Source organism: Pogonomyrmex barbatus, unplaced genomic scaffold (assembly GCF_055798465.1).
Source record: "Pogonomyrmex barbatus isolate J1 unplaced genomic scaffold, ASM5579846v1 scaffold2, whole genome shotgun sequence".
NCBI classification, from domain to species: domain Eukaryota; kingdom Metazoa; phylum Arthropoda; class Insecta; order Hymenoptera; family Formicidae; genus Pogonomyrmex; species Pogonomyrmex barbatus.
The window spans coordinates 20,463,136-20,487,118 of NW_028297116.1; the positions used below are offsets into that span (position 1 = coordinate 20,463,136).

A 23,983-nucleotide genomic window follows, 5' to 3' on the forward strand; every position below is an offset into this window, starting at 1 on the left:
GTTCATTCCGTGATTTGGCGAATACACATTGCGTAGCAAATGCAACGATGAGAACCATAGATTTTATGGTAAATGTCTATATATTATTTTTTTATATTTTAATCATTAATCAAAGTATTCCGGAAAGAAGGAAGAAAAGAAGGAAAGAATTTGAGTGACGTGTTCGCGCATTCTGAAGCGATTCCGTCACGATGTAAGAAGCAATTTCACTTCGTTTCAAGCACTTCCAGTTATGTCTAGCTTACGCCTTAATTATGTTTGACGATCGTAATATGACTAATATGGTGATAAGATAATTACGCCAATAGTTATATCACACATTCATACCGGATTTTCACTTTGTAATTACATATACGTATCTCGTAAAGTGACAATAACACATGTAAGATTCATATCTTAGTTTTTTATTATGCTCTGAGTACTTTACAATATAATACAAAGGAAACATGTCATATGTATTGACCGTTTTTTTCTTACTACAACCTAACGAGGGTGGGTTACACGCACGTACACGTACGAGAAAAATATTTCATACAGGTCGATGCGATACAGGGTAGCACAGTGTGCGCAAGCGGGGACTCGCACTACTCGCTAAATAGTAGGTATCTCTCTAAAGCAACGTCGATTCATGACTTCCGGAATTGTCTGGGAACTGTAAGGACCTAGGCACAATAAGCAGAAATAAAGATTAAAGAACTAAATATAAAGAATTAGAAACAGAGAACATTAGAAAGATTTAGAAACAAAAAATTATTTTCGACTAATGAAGAAACCATCTCGTTACTCCTTGATTGTGTATCGAAACATAGTCTCTTTTATGTCGAAATTTTATTCTCTATTTCTAATTCTTTATGTTCAATTCTTTCCTTATTTCTTTTATTGTGTCTACTAAACCTTAATCACCAACAAGTTCGTTCAAACAGGAAGCGACCTGCAGACTATCTAGATAAGAACACAACTTAAAGATATCCTTTACGAAATACTGTTTAATTCGATGCAAGTAATTCTAAATTAATTGCGACCAGCTGATAAGAACATTTAAACGCTCACTTCTTATCAGCTAGTCTGGGAAGAACTGCCCAACGACTCTATACAGCCGCGGTGTGACAATTAATTCACAAAAGAAAAGAATACTGTATGTTCCCTTTGAACAACGAATTCTATCGCGATGAGGAATCAATATCCCGCGAGTTCTACATGTTCTACGAGACTACGATAAGCTCTCAGCGACGACTATCTCGCGTTTTACAACTCTTTGCTAAATGCAGACTGCACTACGAAACATCGGGGCAGATGCCAGTGTTTGCTGGATTAAACAATTTCATGCATAACATAATCTACTAACATAGTAATACAATAATATATAATAGAATAGAACGAAATAATAGTAATAATTAATAATAATATAATTAATAATAATATAATAATGTAAGAATCTCTTTTATACGCGTGTACGCGCTGCCACTGGTAAAAAAAAAATAACAAGTGCTTTCTATTTATTCGGAGATAACCTTGTGATATGCGTTTCCGCTCGTTTGGCGTCTTGTGAAAAACATTCGAGAGCAAGAGATTGGCTCAGAATTACTTAATCCGCAAAATGATTCATTGTTCAATTAAGTTGATTATTTTGACGGAACGTAATACGGTAGATACACAATAAGGGGCTAACATCAAAGATTTGCTCTTTGTTGTATGTATAACCGGTGCGCATACACGCGTACAACACATAAATGAACGATTTTATACACGAAATGAGGAACGAATCACGCGATAAAAATGATAACGATGAGATGATGTGCTCCACCGAACCTGGAAGCTGAAGCCTCGATACAAAATTAAATATTTTTCTTATTTAAAACAAATAGATCTTATAATAAATAATAATATATCTTTTTTTTGAATTATCGAGTCAAACTAACACATTTTTTACGTACAGCATTAAAAGACTCGTCAAGCTTTGCTTCAATTATAAGAAGAACACGTAGTTTGTAGTACGATTATATTATTAATTAAATTATTATCACCGAAAAGTTCAAGAATTATTTAACTGGTTAAGAGCACGAGCGACTTCGAGGTTGGATGGCTTACAAAAGGAATAACCAAATTGATACGCGAAGGCGAGGAAGTTCTCATTCTTACGCGAACTGTCTCGCTTTCATTTTGTTGACGGCATTCGTAAGGTGGGTCATCTCGGTATTGAGTTGGGAAATCAGACCCTCCAATCTGTCAACACTGTCGAGGACTTCGACGCGTTGCGTATGCGGATTGAACCTGACCTCAAATGGCCGACTCATAGTAGACACCTGCAAGAGAAACCAAGGTTTACGTGACTGAGCTCATGTACCAAAATAAGAAATCGTAGATAACGGAAGTAATCGACTACTACTTCTTTTATTTGCAATAAATGAAAATAAAAATTATTTAAGAGATCAAAAATATTGAACAGGTAAAAATTAAGCTTCGATTCCATTATTCCATTTTGTCAATAAAAGCAGGAAATTCCAAGAAACATAAAACATTTTATTTCACAAATTAATATTGAATTGAAATTGAAAGTATTTATTTATACGCAGGATGGGAATAATTAGTGTTTTTAGCGTACTTACCCAATGACGGAATTTCTCTTTGGCATCCTCGAAACTCTCGGCCACGTAATATATCGGCTGGTATTCTTGATCTTGATATTTTTGGAGAGCGGTAGTTGACGGATCAAAAGCTCGATGTTCGCATTTATCGCTCAATGCGTGCAGAAGTTCACCATAGGCCGACAATAAGCCAGCACCGTAAGCCTTGACTTCAGGACCTTCCTTACAAAGACCGAATTCGACGGTGAACCAATAGATAGTTGAGAGTTTTTCGATTTCCTCATCTGAGGCGCCGAGAGATGCCAATCCGATTTCTTGCGAAAATTGAGCGAAACTAGGATCGGCCAGAAGCGGCATATGGCCCAAGAGCTCATGAATGCAATCTCTGCAAATAAAACCACACAAATTTAAAAAATAACGTTGCGTGCTTGTCTTAAAATTTGTATTCTTAAATTTATCATTTAATTAATTTTAGATATAAGGTTCAATCGAATTGTTGTAATTTTTTGCAATATTTAAACGCTTAATGCACATAGTAGCGTTTTAATTGTATTAAATAAAGTGAACCTGCTAAAATTAATTAAGATTTGTTATCAGATAAGTGGCGCGAGCAAAATTCAAGAAGCCAATTCTATTCTTACAATCTGCAGAGCTGCCTGCAGTTCTTGGAAATCATACTGTGACGTGAATCGCCACGCGGAGAAACGAGTTCGTAACTGTGGAACTGAGTTATCAACGCCATCGTGTCGTTAAAAGCCAATTAGAGTTCCATTACGAGCTTAGAGAGGCGCAGTTTAATTTTATTATCATCGTACTCTGTGTACTACCGGGTGCAGGCTCCCGTCATAACGCAATATCGATTGCCTTGCAGTTTGACACGAAGGGACAGTCGTGACGCGATGCCAGGGAGACCTTTGCAATTTCTGATTTTTATGTACCTAAAGATCTATGCGTTCGATATTTTAGCGAGTTTCATTATTTTCTGTAAAATGTGTCCTCCGTATGCTTTATTGTTTCCAAATCATAACATTTTTTTTTAAAGAGAAACGTAACTATAATGCATTTAATTGTTATCCATTCTCCGGGATAAATGTTAAAGAATGTTTGTGAAAATAAATTTCTGATAAAAGCTTTTCGATATGAATAAATTGGGGAGAATTAAATAACGTAGGCAAAAATTAAAAATTGAAAGCACTTACGGTTCGGGAGTGTGATATGGGCTATTGATGTGACGGACATATTGGGTGCTCTGGAATATTCTGAAGGCAAGACTGGACAAGAAGTCCCGCGCTGTCAAAAGACCGGCGGCCGGTCGAAGAGTAAATCCTGTGCTCTTCTTCAAGAAATTGCTGACTTCCTGCAACTGCGGTATACGGTGGGACTCGAAGATCCTTTCCTCTTGCAATTTTTTGAAGACTCTCTGGTATTCCACGCACGCGTGTTTCGGTACCAGATCCAATACGGTATTAAAGACGCGTGACCAAGTCTCGTTCTCCGTTTCGGTGTAAGGAATGGAGGGTATTGGATCGCCGTACTTGTAAGCGAAAGCAATTTCGGCAATGACCTTGCGACGAGCACGATACTCTTTATCAGCGAAGCCCGGGTGATTCATATCGAGATCCGGTTCGTACTTGGTCATCAGGTGGTTGCAGTTGTCGAGATCAGAGGCGTGACGGGGAAACCAGGGGTCTTTGATGCTGACGGAATTGTCGGCGAGCAGAGTCACACCGTCCAAGGCCGAGCTTTGTCGCAGATTTCTAATCAGCTGCAACAGGCTCTGCCTGCTCATGTCAATCTTGACCAGAACTTCGAATTGCAGACCTTCTTTCTTTGATGGCCGTGACTCGACATGGGTAATCGTGCCCTTGAAATTTTCGATTGTCTTCAGGATCCTGCCCAGAGAGCCGATGCCCTCTCGCAATCTCAGTACCAACGCCGCCTTCTGTACGCTGTGCTCGCTATCCGGTGATTCGGCTATGGTCTTCGCGAGCACTACTTCCTCTTCGGTTAATCCGGCATCTGCGAAAAATCAAACGCATCGTTTAGTTTCGCTTAACGATTAAAAATTCTTACGAATAAACTCGTATTAAAAATAATTATATCGTGAAATCATTTTAAGAAGATCGCTAAGTGACATCGTTCTACGCAGCATTTGAGAAAATATGATCGTCTTGACGATAGGTGGAGTGAAAAAAGCCTTCGTCGCGCAAATCCAACTCATGAAACTTTTTTTTCAAGAACGCTTTCGGACGTGACTTCTCGCGAGTGCCTCAAATGACTTCCGTGAACGGTAATAATCGGGCAATTCAAAGTCCATTTTCGCCTAGCGCCTTGCCGTCGCAAAACGGCACCGTCTACTCGGCCGCGGAGGCGGCGGAAAAGTGGCAAAGTAGTCGTCATTGTCGCGGGCGCGGACGTGCTGGCAAGATGGAAGTCGATGCGAAAAGGAATAACCGTGTTACGCATTTACCGCGGCCACGCGGGGTCGCTTGTAAAATCTCGAGAAAGGCTCTCCTCCGGTAATACGATTCTAAATGCACAAAGCGGCTTCGGAGGGCAAAGGCGGGTTGGAAAAAGACGGAAATAGCTCGCAGACGTAATTCACCCCCAAGTGTCGACCGAGCTCCCGCCCTGGTCGACCGTCGACAATGGCGACCGTTTCACCCTCCATTTACCCTCGTCCTTTTATCCTTCCAGAAGGTGCGCATCACGTCTTCGCATGCGTTCCCTTCACTTCACTTCATTCGTGTTTCATTCATATCGCGTAATATAATATTTCGCTACGCGATGATTGAACACGATTATGATCGGGGAATAGAAAACGTACTTACCATCATCGTCATCGTCATCCGGTTTCCCATCGCTGTCCGATGAAGCCTCCGCTTTCGCTTCTGAAAGTTATAATGGATTCGTGCTCATGCCATATGCAACATTTACGCATTCTCGGATACTTGGCGGCAGATGCATTTAAGAGACATCGATTGACATCAATTTGATGTTACAGTAAACATCGTAAATATTGAAATTTTTGAAGCATTGTTACGTTAAATAATAAAATTTCATATACATATAACAATAACCGCAATTATGTTTCATGAAAAAAATGCATGCTCCAATTATCCAAAGATCGTTACAAGTTTTACAACATCTATGTACAAACCTTCTTTTTTCGCCGCGTAAACTAATGACTCCATCTGTTCGTCGTCACTTGATGAAACATCGACGTAATGTTCTCCCTGTCCCTGTTGTTCTTGAGTACAAGTAATTGTCTGATCCGTGTTCGTGTCTATACGATAACAAAAAACAAGTCATGCAACATTAACATCTACATGCATATACTACATGCTTTTCTATGCGCGCTTGTGTGTATCACACTGATAAAAAATATGTTTTATTTTAAAAACCTTTTTAATAACGTATATATTTCTTCAAGCTATTCTATTTACATAAACATTATGATCCTTTATACGTAATAAATTGCGGGTATATAACATAGAAATATTTATTGTCTACTTTTCTTTTACATACATCGAACAAATATATTTACCATTTACCATTTATGTCGAAAAGAATCATGCTAATAATAATATTTACAAGACTCACCATTCGCTCGTTGCCGAGCTTCCTCGAGTACGCTTTGCTTCGTCTGTTTGACGACCAGCGTCTCAAAACGGGCATCGTCTACAAGAGAACGTCGTCGTGCTGGATATCCGTTCTGAAAATATAAATAAAAAATAAAATTTATATATGTATATAAAATCGTAATAAATTGAATTGATAAGAATATTAGCAATTCACATAATTTCTGCATAATTAAATTCTGAGTGCCACTTTGCATTGTTACATTCATGTATTAAACGTACAAGGAATTATAGATATAACTTAGAACTTTAAAGGGCGGATGTCCTTTTGCCTTGACTAGCCAAGTTCCGATTTCCGTGGTCTGTTCATGGCTATCTTTGACGTGAAACGAAACGGAAATCTGGCCCGTCAGTTCGACTAAGTGTCGCTTAAATCGGATAACGAACAAAGGTACGGAAATGAATTTTCGCGACTTCCATCCTGCTGTCGTTGAAATATCGGAAATGAATTAATTAAGACGGCTAGAAACAGAAAGGAACTTGACTCGCGCTTACTTCTTAGAAGAAGATAAATTTGATTTTTTTATTTATCATCCTTGCTTGATACATCCTTGCTTAATATATCCAGTAGCTTATTTTGCAATTTAATGAAACATTTTTATCTGAAATATTTATGTTCCTTCGGTTACGTGAATTTTTTATTCGAAAAGGATATTTAGAATTTTATTCGCGAGCAAAGAAATCTTGAAAGATAAAATAAGCGTTCTGATTTGACAAAAATAGACAAACATGCATCACCAATCATTCAAATTCCCGACTGTTGCCGCATATACACATATATATATATATATATATATATATATATATATATATATATACAGCGCCGCGTGGAGGAGTTAGTTGCGTTTTCCAGCAAAGTCATCGGTTGGCACAGTTTAGAGAAAGTGTTTAGCAATCCCTTAACAACGCACGTGTCGTTAAGTGGGCCAAGTATTTCATCGGTGGAACAGACGAACGATGACTATGCTAGGAAATTGCGATATGACATGATAACACACCGAAGGAATGGCAAATGCGTCAACCAACCTCATACCGTCGAGTCGATAGAAGACGCGAATTAATTAATTCCCATTGTAGAGTCGTCCATGTGAATTACGATTGTCGCGCGTGACGAACGTATGTAAAGTATGTAAATATTTGTCGATCAGATGATATACGGGACGACGACTGATCGTTCGCGATAAGGAATGAAAATCCGGCACGACTCAACAAATAAACGATGCGAATCCTCCAATCGAGCAAATGGTAGGTACCATAGGAATGTTGTCTTCGACCTTGTGCAATTGCATGAACGTACGGTCGAAGATGCAAAAGAAACGACCTTGAGAGTCCAGTAATCCTACACAGCGAAGGAATCGCATCCATAGACGAACAGGATCTCTCTCCCTCTTTCTCACGATCGTGCTAATTTTGTTATAGATACTCGTTCATGGTGTTCTTATTTCTTCGATATCTAATTAACTGTTTTAGTATATTACTGTTTAGTATAGTATTCCTATATGTAGTATAGTATTCCCAACTGTTTAGTATAGTATTCCTATATGTTATAGTATGAACATTTAGTATGATACGTTTTCATTAAATTATTAAAAAAAATTATACTTTATTTTTTTCGTTTAATGGGAATATAAAACTTGAACGATTATTGCAACTGATGGTGATAAATTAAATCAAGTTTATTTCGAGTTAGTTACATATGTATCCGTATCATGGTAGCTTTGTAATCGTTTTCCAAAAAAATTTCGATTTATTATACAAATAAATATTTCTAACGTATTTCTAACATAGCGACTGTCAGCAGTTACGATACTAATGCGATGTAATGTCTCGTGGATAATATAACCAAGGTTGATCATTAAAATTGCGCTCGCATAACTTAGTTCATTACGATCGCTACTGCCCAATTATTCGAGAGAAATTTCCTATCGAGATTGGTTTCTACGTATTTATTCAACAATATTAAAAATGGGATTTAAAATTTTTTTATTATTTACAATACTGTTTTAACGTTAGTAAAAATATTCAACATTTCTAAAATTTCTGCAAAAAAATATACAAAAAGTAATAATGCGGCAATCCAAGCATAATGCAAGAGAGCTAAAGGCGAATAGAAAACCATCCACCATCGCAAAATGGGACAATTTGCCTTAGAGTATCAATTTGAAGAAGCTTGTAAAATCGCGATCGTACGAATACACGACATTTATAATGTGTCGCGCACACATATCGAAATCTCGCGTTAATGTGATCCTTCTCATCTTGAGAGAGAGAGAGAGAGAGAGAGAGAGAGACAGGTCGTATGCGGCAGCCCGGGTGAAACAACAGGCGTTTAAATAAAATAATTAACATAGTAGGCTTGCGCATATATAGATGCATACGCATGCAGCACGCGCACGCGAGTTGCATGCGCCAAAGGATAGTCGCGAATGCAACGAGCTCGTGTACGAGCGAGTCTCTCCGAAGGCGAATAACGGGTGCAGCGTTCAGGGCCTTTTTCGCGTATATCCTTCTGTCTTTCTTTCTTTCTTGACCGCTCTATACAATCACTCTCATATTTATAACATATTCATAATTATCATGCGCGAGAGTCGAGGCCGGAATCTGATTTTGCAACAACGACGACATAATCTCGTTCAATAGAGCCGATCAGCGGCCATGTCAGTAGCCTTGATATCGGAGAGGGTGCTATCGGATCTCGTTTCGCAGAATCGCGAAATAAGTGATTTCATCACAAATTCGCACGTTGCTCTAACGTTACTCGACAAGCGGCCGCGTGAACGAATACTTCTAGGGCAAGGGCGATCGGTTTGACGGTCTGCGATTGTGTGCGTAATCACCAATCGTTGTATCGGAATTCAGGATAGAAATAATTAGATCAGAAATTTTACGGAAAAAAAAAACGATATGACGTATTGATTTTATTGTGACCGAAAAGATAAACAAAAAGCCGTGGGCAATATTACATAATTGACTAATTAATTCTGTTTTTAGTATTTTGTTAACGGGATTGTGTTAAATCGTTATAGCTACATTATTTACATTGGACGCATACCCGGAATGACAGAAATGCGAAATAGTATCCGCGTTGATGACGCGATCGCGATAGGAAATTTACTCAAGGTCGGTTCACTTTTCATCCCGCTGCTGCTCTCGCGATCTATCGATCGACCGCGCATAACCGATTCTAGATCCGATCTAGATCCTTGCGCACGCACGAGTTCCGTTTCAATGAATCAGAATCGTCGCGATTGTCATAGGTAAAAGTCGAAGTTGTCATGAACATAATTCAAAGCGAGGAGATACAATTTTATGGAATATTTAATGTGCGCAAATCGTCTGCCTTTATTTTCGAAGTTTACCGTTCAAAACAGAGCGGAAAGATGCTTCTCACCGGAATTGAAATCGCCAAATATTTTGGCGCGTGCTTTCCAGGAAAGAATATATAAACGAAAGAGCTAACTTATTTAAAGAATCTACAACTCTTCTGATGCAAAATATATAATATTTGTTATATATATATATATATATATATAAAACAAATATTATATAACAAATATTATATTTGTTATATAATATTTGTATATATAACAAATATTATATCACAATGTTATCTCAGGAAATAAATGGACATAACTTATTCATTAATGAAATAAAAAAATATGTTAAATAAAGAACTAAAAATATATATATAAAATATATAACATTTGTTATACATTTTATATACACATTTTATATTCTTTTTATTTCTTTATTTAACATATTTTTTTACTTCATTGATGAATTACGTCCATTTACGCACATTAGTAATTCCGGTCCATAGAATATGCGGAGAAAGTGATGTAGCCTCATATTTATACAGACGGATGCAAATAACCAATTATCACAATGTTTAGAGAAGTTCTGAGTATCTCGAAAAGAAAGCAAAAATCAAAAATCAAATTTAAATTTGCTTAGATATTAATTTTAATGTTTTATCATCAGAGAACATTAGTTCGTCATTCATCGATAACGGTATCTGATGCACATCACATCACGTTGAATTATTCATGAACGAGGAATGCAGTATTCTAAGAAAACTCGCGGAATTTTACTGCGATTAGTATTCGAATCCGCAAACAAACATCGGCGATTTGCGAGCCATTCGCGCTAATGGAATTTTTACGCTAATAAATCTCGATCGTCCGGGAAAGTCAGAAGGAGTCAGAAAGATCGAAGTGACGATTAAGATGTATGTTTTAGCACGGCCGTTAAAAGAGATAAACATGATATCACGTGAGAAATGAGACATAGATCTTGCCGATTATTTTTACAGTTGTGAAATTTCGCATCGTCGTAGATACGCGCGTGCGGAGGAAAAAAAAGCGAATAACCTCGTAAAAGTGTCGTTATGAGTTGTCACACGACTCACTGGACACGAATAGAAACGGAATTGGCCTTGCTACCGTGCGTTATACACGCGACGGGAAGAGGAAAGAAAAAAACGCAGCAACCTCGAAAAAGTATCGATTAAAATCCATTAGTGTGCGATTCCGAGGGAAAAATGTAGTTACGCGAGGAAAGATGAGTTCTAGCGAATTGTAATTTGCAGAATAGACATATGGAGACGCATATACAGACGGTATGTATTAAAAACAAATGTTACACGTCCATTCCAATCAGCATTACGTATTCGAGAGTGATTATGTAAAGATGATAATTGCAAGACTCACGTAAAGCTGTTCACAATCGTTTACCTGCATCTCGTTTTTACACTAATCGCAACGTGTGCGCGATTTCGTGCTCTTGTAGAAGTGCAAATATTCGCGAGAGAAAGGGGTGGTGCAAAAATGATTTTGCGATTTGCGCAACGTTTGGCAAAGAGGAAGAATTATTTGTCTTTCGACGAGATGGCAGAAAAATAAATTAGCGGTGCGTCATCGAGAGAATCGCCGGTTTCTCCCGCCGCATCTTCGTGTAATCGAAAACAGCTGATTCGTGACCGGCTACTTCCTCGTGTAACCTCGTTGATCTCACGCTTCTTCAGCAGATTAATTTTTTCGCGCCCGCTAAGTGCATAGGTCTTGCATCAGCTGCTTTGATTCGAGATCTTATGGAAATTTATGCGCGCAAAGTAAACTGATCACTGAACGGATTATTTCTTCGTGTCTTTTTTACCGTGACATTTTCTGACTTTAATCGAGATAAGAAAGAGTTTTATTCTGAAATGATAAAATCGTAACGGAATAATTGTATAACTCTAATCTTTATTTATTCTACGGAATTTTGCATAGAATAAATAAAGAATTAAAATGTAATTAAAATAGTTGAGTGAGTCTTAAATATTGTTTAAATCATTTTTACTGTTGCGATAAATAGCCAAAATTCGTGAATAATTTGAGAATGTCAAAATTTTATTTAAGACCGGTTTTAAATTAATTGAAGTGAGATTCGCATATCGTGAAAAATTCTAGAATCAAATCCATACAAAATGTGACCTCGACAATTAAATATTCATTAATATTGCGGCAAGGTCATTAACATTGCGTAAACAGGATAATAATACAGCGCATTTACTTTCTCTGCGCGAGGATTCTTCTCCGTTTCGCCGGGCCTACGTGAAAATTTCACTTGCGTTGGTCTCCGGTTATTAAGATTGAGAAAGAGCGGAACCGACACGCATGCACCTTTAAGTGATTTTCTGACGCAATTTTTTCATCCGTTTCGAAATGTACCGTTAGCCAGAAAAATCTCGAGAATCTAACGACAAAAGCAAACGCGCGCTATGTACAGAAATCGTATAATTAAGCCCAGAACGTGTGGCATAGCAACCGCAAAGACACTCTGGGTCTCTGTAATGAATGCAAAGTGCACAATTTCAAGATAAATAATATATCGTTGCATATATAACAAGATCAAGTTTTGCAACTACGTTTGTCGAAATGTAAGAATTCCCGTGTTGAGAAACTAGGATGACATTTTCAGCCGTCTTCAGAAACTCACTCGTACGTATATCGATGATTTAAACGGACGGCAGATTCGCGCGCTTACCAAGGTCTTTTTGATCAAACCTGTTGCTCTTGACATGTGCATGAATAGAACAATGGAAATATTTTGATAGTAGCAAATATAATAATTTTTCGGAAGAATTTTTTGCAAGCGTCAAACTTATCAATCGAACTTATCAAACGATTTTTGAGAAACAGAAATGGAAAAATATTTTATATTAGAATGCTTTCTTACGTTATTTTATTTAACAAATTTTCAAATATTATGTTACATTCTATGTTTATTTATATTTTAAAATTTACTGATGAATCGATACTTCACAACAATCTCTCAACTTTTGCAATATTTCTCTTTAATTTTCTAACAATTTCTGAATTATTTTTATCCATTTTATCTATCAAATTATTATTTAAAAGTAAGACTTACCTCAATACTGTAAGACTTCTTGATGGCGAACATTTCGCGGTTCTTCTGAGCGGCTGCGACTGCCATCATATCTTCTTTATCACTCCCCTTTCAATAGACCTTTCTAATGGCGATTAATTTAGATTTCTCTGAATTTAACGATCGATGGACTTGGGTGTCTCTCAATCGTCGGGGACTTGGCCTGATAGTGCTCACTGGTCGACAATTCAACGAGAGGTGATGTGCGTGAGCTCTTCACTGCCGCTTCCGGGGAAATTACACGAGTGGACGTTGATGTCACGCGCTTTTCGACTTTAATATCCCGATGATATCCCGGTGCTACGTCCTCTTCGGCCTCGATCCGTCCGATCTGCTACGGTTCGACTACGACAAACGACGAGGACGTCGGCGACGACAACGAGCCTCTACTACTACTTAAGTCCGCTTTGGACGGAGCGTACGAACGAATGCGTCTACGGGGCGGATTGCCGCCGCATATAAACGTTGCCTCCCTTCACCGCCTGCTAATGCCGGGGTCAGGGGTGCCCCCACCCTATCGTCGTTTCGGGTGGTCCACCAGCAGCAGCCGTCGCTACCACCACCGCCGTCGCTGTTGCTGCCGTCACAGCGCCGCCGGCGCTGCTGTCATTGACGAAGACCACGAGGTGATTCTTCGTTTAGTTGCCGATACTTTCAAAATTCCCACAGTACACCATTACGTGTCTTTCATTAGACGATATGGTCCAGGATATCTCCTTATACAACCAATGATGGGAAGTTGTATAAAATCAGTAGTGACATCGTTGCACATAATTCGTTGCCTACATATATACATGCAAATCGATCTTCTTTATGTATAGTGTATCTGTGATATATAAGTGTACAATTGCGTTTTATTAAATAATACATTCAATAGTGCTCTTTAGAACGCTAATACGCTATTTAAAAGTTCCAAAAAATATTGATGGTAAATACACATATCATCCTGTTAAAATTAAACTAAAATTAATTAACATTTTGATGATGTTAATTATTGAAAAAATTCACAAGATTTAAACAGTAGCTTTAACTTTAACTTATCTGTTGTTTAAAGAATGCCAATGAGTTTTCTTGAAATAAACTCGAATAGGATCAAATTATCAATATTGTTTACTGGATTCAATGTATTTATAGTTTGCGCTAAGATAGAACATTTATCTCGATGATGTTTGGATCATTTCCAAAGAAAGCATATTTAAAAATATATCGATAATTATATAATAAAATATTATATGTATGTACACTAATATTAGGAATAATATATGTTGTGAACTGTATGTTTATGTACAAGCAAATTTTTAATATTTTCTTTATTGTTACTATTAAAATATTAATATAGGAAAGCGTGACATTTTGAATCATTAACATTATTAATTTCCCGTAAATAGTGAAAAGCTCACATATAAATCCTATTTATTATATTATTTTTCAGTGAAGGCTCGCGTAGCTATGCATTACGTATAAATTTAACTTTGCAAATAATCATGCATTTATCAAAGTTATTTAACCTTGACAGATTTATTGCAATTTGAATATAGATAATTAAAGAAACTAAAGAGCATAAAACATAAAATACGTGTATTTTTTATATATGTAAATACAATAGCAAAAAAAGAAAGCAAGAAAATAGAATAAATATTTTTCAATCGTCAGAAAGTAAGTTATATAGAAATACATAAGGCCGATGGATACGCAAAAAGCAATTTCTGAGAATCTGTTTTTTCCGTATCTCAAGTTTCGCGTTGAGAGAGCCTCATTACATCAAATACACAAGAAGGTAGACTGGGTAAATCAAACAACTAATTTTACTTCACCATAAGAAAAAAAACAGATACGTAAGTGATTTACCACTTGACGTCGCTTTTACTCTAGGTTTACGTAAATCGTGCATTAAAGGTTAAATCACGATCACGGTTTTACGTCCGCGTCGGAACTTAGCGTCTCGCAAATATGACGCTCGTGCGATCGTACGCTCGATCCTCGACACCGATCGAGTCGTTCGATCGTCACTTCTGTGCGTCAACGCGTTCACATGCGTACATACAACGCACGCACGCACGCACGCACGCATGCACGGACGCACGCACGAGGCGAATGATCGCACGAGGCGTGCAATCGAGCGATCGTTCGGAGAAAGATCTTACGGAGAGAGAAAATGCACGTGTTAGCTTTTTTACAGCTTTCTAAAGACACGACTGTGTTACGCTCCGGCCTCTGCCGTACGTTCGCCGACAATGGTGCATTCGGTAGGTGTGTCAGCATTATTGTGATAAATATTTCTTAATACGTCAACTCGATCGCTAATACTCGATCATCAAGAACCTGTTCCTTATAATATACATAATGACACGACGTATACATAATTGTATACGGAAATAGAAAAATGTCGCATTTACATGTACGTTGCGTAACGGAGGTTGAACAGAGATCCAGAGACTTCGGAAATTCGATTATTCTTGATTAATGATCGTACAAGATCATTTAAATATGGCAGTATTCCTAGAAAAACTTATCGATTGAATGATCGATTGAAAGATGAAAAAAATCGATGAAAAAAAAAACACACACACACACATACATACTACTAAATCGATACTCGAGAAATACGCATCAAGATATCCGATGCACGCGTAATGTGGCATTAATTAAAGTGCCAAAAAATCAATGCGAAAGAAATGATTTCAATACACGAGAGTTGACGTTGACATTGTACATTAATATTTGGCGTCTTCCAATTATAATGCTGATTTAATGGGTCTTTTCAAGAATTATAGAAAATTGTTTACATTATTTTGGACCAATGGATTATCGTTTCGGTCTGTCGACTTGTGTTGAAATTTTCCTTAGACGTCATTCAGGTATGACAGCGCATCGTGTGATCGACGTCACGAATTGCGTCGCTTAGAGGCACGAATAGTCGGGAACTCCCGAGTGGCCGAGTTGAGTTCTGCCGACCTCTTTAGCGACCAATCCGATTTCAAAGTGTGGATTCCCAGGTTGGGAGTTTCCAAGACTTAATCGTGCATGCCGTCTTCACCGAGCAAAAGAAACCGCTCGGTCGTCGTGTCACGGTGAATCACGTTCCGAATAACGCGATAATGCAATTCGTCGACGCATCATTACTCTTGCTCTGCATCGTTAACATTTTTTTTAGCGATTTCTACGGGGAAATACAAGTGGAGTTTAGTCTCAGATAAATAAGTTACACAATTGACTGGCAGTTTAGGTTTAGATAAGTAAATGAATATGTTATTTATATTCCGCCTTTTGAAAACTTTTAAAAAAATATATTTAGTTATATACAATTTCAATCCCATAGCATCTAGAAAGAAATTTATTAAAAAAAAGCAAGAAATTTAAAAAATGCATAGTTGGCTGCAAAAGAATATTACAATTAATTTTGTGGATGAAATACAAATTATATATATATGTGAATTATGTGTGTGTGTGTGTGTGTGTGTGTGTGTGTGTGTGTGTGTGTGTGTGTGTATGGTGTGTGAACTTCATGATACGAAAATTTTATTTTAATGTCTTGCTTCATTTGATTTCTTTACATTTAATTATCATTTATGCAAGTAATATTGTTTATATCTTTTATCGTATAAAAATGTTTTGGAATTTATCCTCTTCGTATTGCAACTAATCAACAACGTTTACACATATATCTCTTTCTATAAATTGATAGTCAATATTGATCGTTAAGTGACCCCTAGGAGTTAGGCGATTAATCTATAGATATGTTTGTCATCAAATAACCAACTATATATTTGTATTAGCTTTTAGAATAATTACCCAAATCATTATCAAAATTGTAACAAAAAAGTAATGAAATAATAAATAATAATAAATAAAAGCAAATAAAAATAAAACAATAATTAATAATATTTAAAAATAAAATACAGTAATTAATGATAGACTAAAGTTATTGCAATTCGAAAATTTAAATACTTAAATTCCATATCTTGAAACTTTGAACTTTGTCTCATGATTTTTTTTATTGAGAAAGAAACTTAATTAATAGTGAAGTTTCTTGTTAAAAATGTGTTAAATTAAGTAATTCGATTGATGTGGATGTCACTATCAGCCTTTGATCAGCGAGTTAAATTATCATCACGCTAAGTAAACTTTAAGAACAACAAAATTGATTATCTTTGGAATTGTGTTTTGTGTCGTGAAATCCTTGCAATCCTTGGAGGCCAGTCGACTCTGTTTATGAACCTAAACTTTAATTCTTCTAGTTGAACATTGGTGTGTATTTGCACACAATACTTTTATTCCATTTTATTGCAATATTAAGATATATATTTATGGGAAAACAGCTTTTTTATTCCGTAGAATGTGTCAGATACGGAAATATAGCAATACTATCGTATGAGTTATCGTTACTTCGACTAGTGATCGAATACATATATTTATATGTATATGGACTGTATGACATATATTTATCGTTATATCAAATGTGAGACGCGGTCTTACTTTCATGTATCAAGGCCGCTCCGCTTGTTCAGAGATGAAGTGGCACTTGCTCTATGTCAGAACTTATGTAGTTATGTAGAGATCCAGACTGTAATTAGTTTCGTAAGTTTCGTAAGTTTCTGAGCAAAAAAATCGATGGATAATGTAAGGGAAGCATCTAAACAGGTTCAAAAATATAAATGTTTCACTTGCATTAATACGTAATATTAATAGGATTGATAGCTTTGTTTCATTTCTTGAATTTAAAGAAAATTTGTAATTAATAAATGTAACGCGAATATTGCTTTTTATTATTTTTATACCGCTATATGATTATATAATTCATTAACTTTGGTAAACATTATGTAAAAATTATGTCATGTAACCATTTTGATACAGATTAATAAAATGTAATATAATTTTCATGTTTTTCAACCAGACCAACAAAATAAAATAACTGGATTCGTTGGTTAAATCGTTTAATTAAAATGCACCAATTTGCATATTTGCGAGAGAAATATCGCATCTGTATAGCAACTATATAATAACTAAAGCGAGTATTAGAGTATTTATTGAAATTCGCAAAGGTATGTTAATTACTAGTTTTATATTATGCATTTTATATTATGTTTCTGGAACGCACGACGAAAATGCGACTGAATATTGCATAAGTTACACGAAGATATGCTCGTTTTGTATGAATAGAACCTTTTGCATTTACAGTGTAAAAAATTAATTACTTTTATTTGCGGGATAAATATTGATTTTATAAACTCAGGCCAGCACAAGATTTCGACATCAGATACGCAATGGATGTGTGCGACCACGTCTAATTTATTGCATAAATTTATCAAAAATATAGTCACCTAAGAGAGGTTTGCATTATGCGCAACACCAATATGTCGTACATTAGCAAAGATATACGGTTTATAAATTTACTATTGCATATGACTTTTATAAATATTCCTGCTACGTTAAGCGGAATGCCAATTGATCTGTCTTTATCACCGATAAAACATCGGTTCTTGGTTTTCTTAACATTATAATCAATATTTGTTTTTATTTTAAGAAACAATTCGGTAAAATATATATATATTATAAATATAAAATATATATTATTAAATATATATTATTTCTTGAAATAGAAAAAGATTGAATCATATATTTTAATTAAATTTCCTTAAATTAAATCTTATGTAAATTTTTCCAAGTCATTTGAGGAAAAATCTATTGCATTAATCTTTTTTTTTTAATTTTTTCTTACCTATCATATACTTAAGAATAAATTAGTTTAAGAATTTTTCACACGCAAAACGGAAAATATGTAATTTTTTAAATAACATATTAGAATAGTCTAATTATAATTTTCCTTAATATCAGGAAACTGAACACAAAACGTCATATTTCTGGATATTGAAATAATTCTACTTCGTAAATATCACTTAATCAGCAACTTAATTAACGAGAAATGTGATTCATTAGCTTGGGATTACCGTCTTTTTGCAATTCATAAAAGTGATACGTTTAAGGACATAATGTACGATGCATATCCTTATTTAAAAAACTTAATTCTAAATCGAGAAAATTTCCATTACTTAACTTTAGAGTAATAAAAGTTTGATAAGATTTTGGTTAATTATATCTACTCTTTTTTTAACTATTTTACTATTTTTGATGTTGAGCAACTGCAGAAAACCATCAGTAAATGCTATGTTTTTGTATAAGAATTAAAAAATAATTACACAAAACAATACAGAGAGAGAGAGAGAGAGAGAGAGAGAGAGAGAGAGAGAGAGAATATTAACAAAAGTGATAAAATAATCAAATAATTTGGAAATATTTTAAATATTTTCGGTTTAACATCAGTTATGAAATGCATTATATTAATTAAGCAGACAATAATTTTTTATTTGCAAAATAAATTATAATTATAAATGTAAAATAGAAGATTATAATATAACTAGTGAATAATTAATCTTAGTATAGATTCATTCAGAAGATTAATGTTTTTGTAACGATAGATAACAAAGTTATAGATACTACTTCGCAAAGTTAATTTCTTATGCAAAATTGTGGAATTGCTGATTTTTAAATATATACAAATATAAAGATGTGAATATAAACATGCGTAATTGTAATTATCTGATTTTTGAATAAGTATTAAAATATGAAATATTTTTATATTAATATAGATATTATTTTATGAATTTTTCAATACAATTCCAATTTATTAAATCAATAGAAAATCTCATAATATTTAAAGTTATTTTAAAAATAAAACTTTTTTGTAACTTATTTAAATAAAATTTAAATAACTTGCAATTAAATAGAATTGCATAGAATAATGTTAGGAATTATATTTTATGTTTTCAAAAATAATAGACAATGATGACAATAATGATTGATAAAAAATATTTTTGAATCGCAATAATCATACATATTATTTTTTTAATTGTACTCTTAACAGTTTTTATCAATATTGATAATTGTTGTATGCTAATACCTAAACACTATTATATAATAATCAGGTAATAAGTTTCTAGATCGCAAATAGATCGATTATAAATAAGATAAAACATGACAAATACATGATATTAAGATAATCTTACATATTATTATATTTTATTGTCTTTAAAATGTGTAGTACAAGAATATTTGTAATTTTTCTAGCAACGTGTGGTTTGCGTGCCGTTTGCGGAGATTTACATATTATGTGTAATTCTAGAGACTCATTTAGATACGCAGAAAATTGATATCGAAATTGAGAAAAAACAATTTGCCTTAACACAATACGCAGTGAGATTATGACGCTGTATAATTATCATATTTCGTTTTTATAAGATAAACTAGAGTTATCATGACAAAAATAACGAATAAGTAAACGAACAATTATCGTTCGTTGAATGTACGCAGAAATTGTTATATTATTGATACAATTCCTTTTGTAAATTGAGTGCCATCGATACCGTGCATTAATAACAAAAAGTATCTGAAGAAACTATTCATAATCAAGTGAGATAGATATTTGTCAGATATCTACTTTATTGTATAAATCTATTGTTATATAAATGTATGCATGCATGCATGATTCTTCTTTCGTACGTACTTGTGAAATCGCATGCACGTTATAAATATGTAACTCTTGTAAAAATATATATAAATATGTAATTCTTGTTCAGCCAGTTCAATAAGTATGCTTGTTTTGATCATTGTTATCAGGAATATTCCGTGTTTATAAATCTGTAATGGATTTTACGCAAAGCATTATACAATTAAGGAAATAATTATTAAAAATATTTCGATCGGAAATCCCACACATGAGCAAATGTCTAGTCGATAATCTGCGGGACACATTCTAAATTAATTGAAGGTTATTAAAACAGTTAGATCATAAAAAAGTTTTAATGAAATAACGGACTGATAATTTTTTGATAATGGCAACTATAATAGCATAACAGTTAATTTATGCAGATATTCATAGAAATGATTTAACGTGATTAATTCGAATTCTGTGAATCATTCAAAACTTAATACAAATAAGAAACAATTATTTGTAAATAAAATTTAATTGTTTTTAATTATTTAGTTTTTAATTGTTATTAGTAAATTCACATAACAACGGATATGATACAAAATTCTTTATCATTAATGTTCTTTGCACTTATTTCACACAAAATAACGGATATGATAAAATCAAATTAAGTTATAAAATAAATAATTAAAAATTCATATTAAAGGTTGGTAAATATTAGCTTTATGTTTTATTATTTGTCTGCACAAACAAAAAAATAAATAGTTATTTATGCACATACATGAAGTATACTTATGAAGATATAAAAAAAGAACATGTCAAGTGTTCTGATGCTCGGAATCTGGAATATGCGACGCAATTATAATAAATAAAAATGAAACGTAAGACGTTAGACATGATTATAATAAATAAAACTTAAATTAATTAATCAATGTCTATGTGTAAAGTGGCCTTGTATGCTGACTTAGATTTGTTGACACCATGTCTAACGAAATGGTGATACAACTTTACACATACACGTTGTCCTTCTGTCAACAAATGTAAGTCAGTATGCAAGGCCAATCGAAGGATACAAAACGAAAAATGAAATAGACTTCACCGATGTGAACCGTTGCAAAATTATGAATAAAAGGATAGTAGCAATGCTGGAAAGTACGCGTTAGCATATCCACATGGCCAATCCGTAAAGGGAACGCAAATAATCCCGCGACTTTTCCAACAAAAGAAACCGAACTTTTTTCTTGATTAAGGTCTGTCGAGTTCAATGCCTCTCCCTCTCTCTTTTTGTCCCAACCGGTGTGTGGCCGGTCGATTAGTTCGAGCGACGTATGCACTGATAAAGTCGACGATTACTCACTCGTGGCAATTAGCAATAACCGCGAAGCAGAAAGCAATCCGATCTCGGCCGGAACCAGAGATCCAAGGACTAATTATTATCCGGTGACGGACAGGTCGGATCGTTTTGTCCTGTCTCGATGATCTAAATTCAATAGTAGACCCGGTTCCGCTTTACCGATCAATATTTCTAATTGATCCGTTTTGGATTATAACACTCGGCAGGATAAAACGGTTTTTGTTCGCAAAATACATTAATATGACTCATGGGGATTGTGCGAAAAAACTTTAGTATAATAGAATAATCACGCTTAGATATGCGCGCAGAATCGTGACAGGTCGTATACGCGGCCTTAAACAACATTAATTGTATTAAAGCTTAATTTAATAAGGTTATGATAAAATAATATAATTAAACAATCTTTTTATTTCTGCAGAAAGAGATATCTGATTTAAGAAATTAAAAATTTGAATAATCACGCTTAGATACGCGCGTAGAGCCATGACAGGTCACACGCGACCTCAAACAACATTAATTGTATTACAGCTATATTAATAAAATAATATAATTAAATAATCTTTTTATTTCTGCAGAAAGAGATAAACCTGATTTAAAAAATTAAAAATTTGAATAGAAATTTTTTTTAAATATTTATCTTAGTACTGATTATTATAATTTTTATATATTATCTTTATTTCTATAGAAAATGTTAAATGGGACGCTATTCATCTCTTATAGCAAATTAAAAAATATTATAAACGTGCTATGCGCGTATTTGTTGTATATAAAAGTCTAAGTGCAAAGAACATTAATGATAAAGAATCATAGATTCCAGTCATTTTCCACAGTTCGTATGCCAGCAGTTAAAGATTAACATATTTTCCAGCTGTTGTTATCAAAGTAGGGATCTTTGAAAAGGTCCGATGAACTTTTATCTTCTCTTTGCATTTGTCTCAGGCTCATATAAATTTTTCTAGTTGAATATAAATTATTTTATACAATGTAACAGTTGACGTGTTATTAATCAAAGTTTCTATGTTGAGAATCTCAACAATATATTCATATACTTTTTCTGAAAATGATATCTTAAAAATTAATTAACTGTACTACGATAAAAATTTCAATAGTTCATATCTGATTTTAGAAGATAAATATAGTTCGCATAATAACAGTTACATCAGTGAGTCATAATTTTTTTAGATTGCTGTTACGCTTGTTTATCTTACAATTAAATTCAACGCGTGATGTTTATGTAACGCAAATGCGTTTGAATTTATAATGTCTTATCATATAGTAAGCTATGATATGTTAATATTGTGCTACTTAATTGCACAATAATTACAGTTATTTGATACAGTAATATACTTACTTAGTTAAAAATTATTAAACATCAGACGCACCTGATTCGATAATTATATTAGCCATGCCTAGAAATCATTAATTCAGATTCTATTCAGATAATCTTGCTTTAAATTACGATGGGATATTCCATATCACATTTTCCTGTCAGCATCATCATTTATAGTTTACTCTTTCAAGTTCGTAGTAATTGTTAATTACCGGTTAAAGAAAAGTCCATCGGTCAACAACCAGGAAAATTGCGCGGTAAATTCTTGTAATATATTGCGATACCATCATGAACAATTATTATACCTATTATTAATTCATTCAACACTTGTAATAATGTGAAAGATTTTATCCTGAACTGGAATGCGTTTAAATACTTTGCGTTCGAGAGACGCCTCATCGGATTCTTTCCATTTATCTCGTCTCCGGTAAATGGTATCCGCGAATATATCCTTCGCGGAAAAGGAGCAACATGATATGTGTATTTAATTCGTTAATTCACATGTTCACGACTCCGTGCAAAGGAAAAGAATACGAATGCAGAAAATAAACCGGATCTCCTTGTGCATATCCAATTTTTACGCCGCTTTTTGTCTTATTTCTCTTTCGTGGTGCACCTGTAGCGCTTGTGTAGTTCTCTCACAAACATTCGCTCGCGCTTATCGAGAACCCTTATACCTGCGTTTTACGAGGTAATTATGTGACGCGAACGAATATCATCTTGTGATTCACGCTTTTTATTTGTTTGAATGCATGTGTAAAGTGATACTTAAATGATATTTAAATATAATTAGCATTGTCTTCGGATATCTTGGAATACTATTATGTATATCATTATCGCAATAGGGGAAAAACAGAGATGGCCATATTTAATTTCTAAAAAATCCAAGAAGCCCGCAGTGTCATTTATGGCATATGGAAAAAGGAAGACGCATGCTTCCAAGAATCCATGATCAATTCTGAAAGGAGCATCCATGAAGCTGTTACTTTTCGAGAGAGATTTTGGAGATCGATGGTGTCACTAATCATCGAACTTAATCACGATATTTATAAGATAAGATACGATAGTTCGACTCTGGAAGAATAGGTAGATAAGCCGGGATTACATATTTTGGCTCAATCCAAACTGTAGCATTATTAGCATATATCACCGTTCACA

At 34.5% G+C, this 23,983-nt stretch overlaps 1 protein-coding gene across 3 annotated transcripts; it reads right to left on the minus strand.

Annotated features, from left to right (window-relative positions):
* Positions 1-383: 383 nt before the first annotated feature.
* On the minus strand, positions 384-13,110 carry ple (tyrosine hydroxylase ple). 3 transcript variants are annotated; one of them, XM_011633476.2, is made up of 7 exons: positions 12,638-13,110; positions 6,189-6,300; positions 5,746-5,871; positions 5,417-5,476; positions 3,785-4,604; positions 2,607-2,970; positions 384-2,303 (listed from the first exon to the last, which is right to left on the minus strand). In XM_011633476.2, exons 1-7 carry the CDS (start codon positions 12,704-12,706, stop codon positions 2,136-2,138), a joined length of 1,719 nt encoding a protein of 572 aa, XP_011631778.1. In that variant the 5' UTR covers positions 12,707-13,110; the 3' UTR covers positions 384-2,135. The 3 variants fall into 3 exon arrangements, with proteins under 3 accessions (XP_011631778.1, XP_088932412.1, XP_011631779.1); XM_089076286.1 differs by lacking the exon at positions 5,417-5,476; XM_011633477.2 differs by lacking the exons at positions 5,417-5,476; positions 5,746-5,871 and having other exon boundaries at positions 12,638-13,109.
* Between the last annotated feature and the right edge of the window lie 10,873 nt (positions 13,111-23,983).

Coding starts and splice junctions, on each gene's coding strand:
- ple (XM_011633476.2), bottom strand. CDS start 12,706: ATGATGGCAGTCGCAGCCGCTCAGAAGAACCGCGAAATGTTCGCCATC. Junction 6,301..12,637: donor AGAAGTCTTACAGTATTGAG/GTAAGTCTTACT, acceptor TTATATTTTCAG/AACGGATATCCAGCACGACG. Junction 5,477..5,745: donor TTACGCGGCGAAAAAAGAAG/GTTTGTACATAG, acceptor TATAACTTTCAG/AAGCGAAAGCGGAGGCTTCA.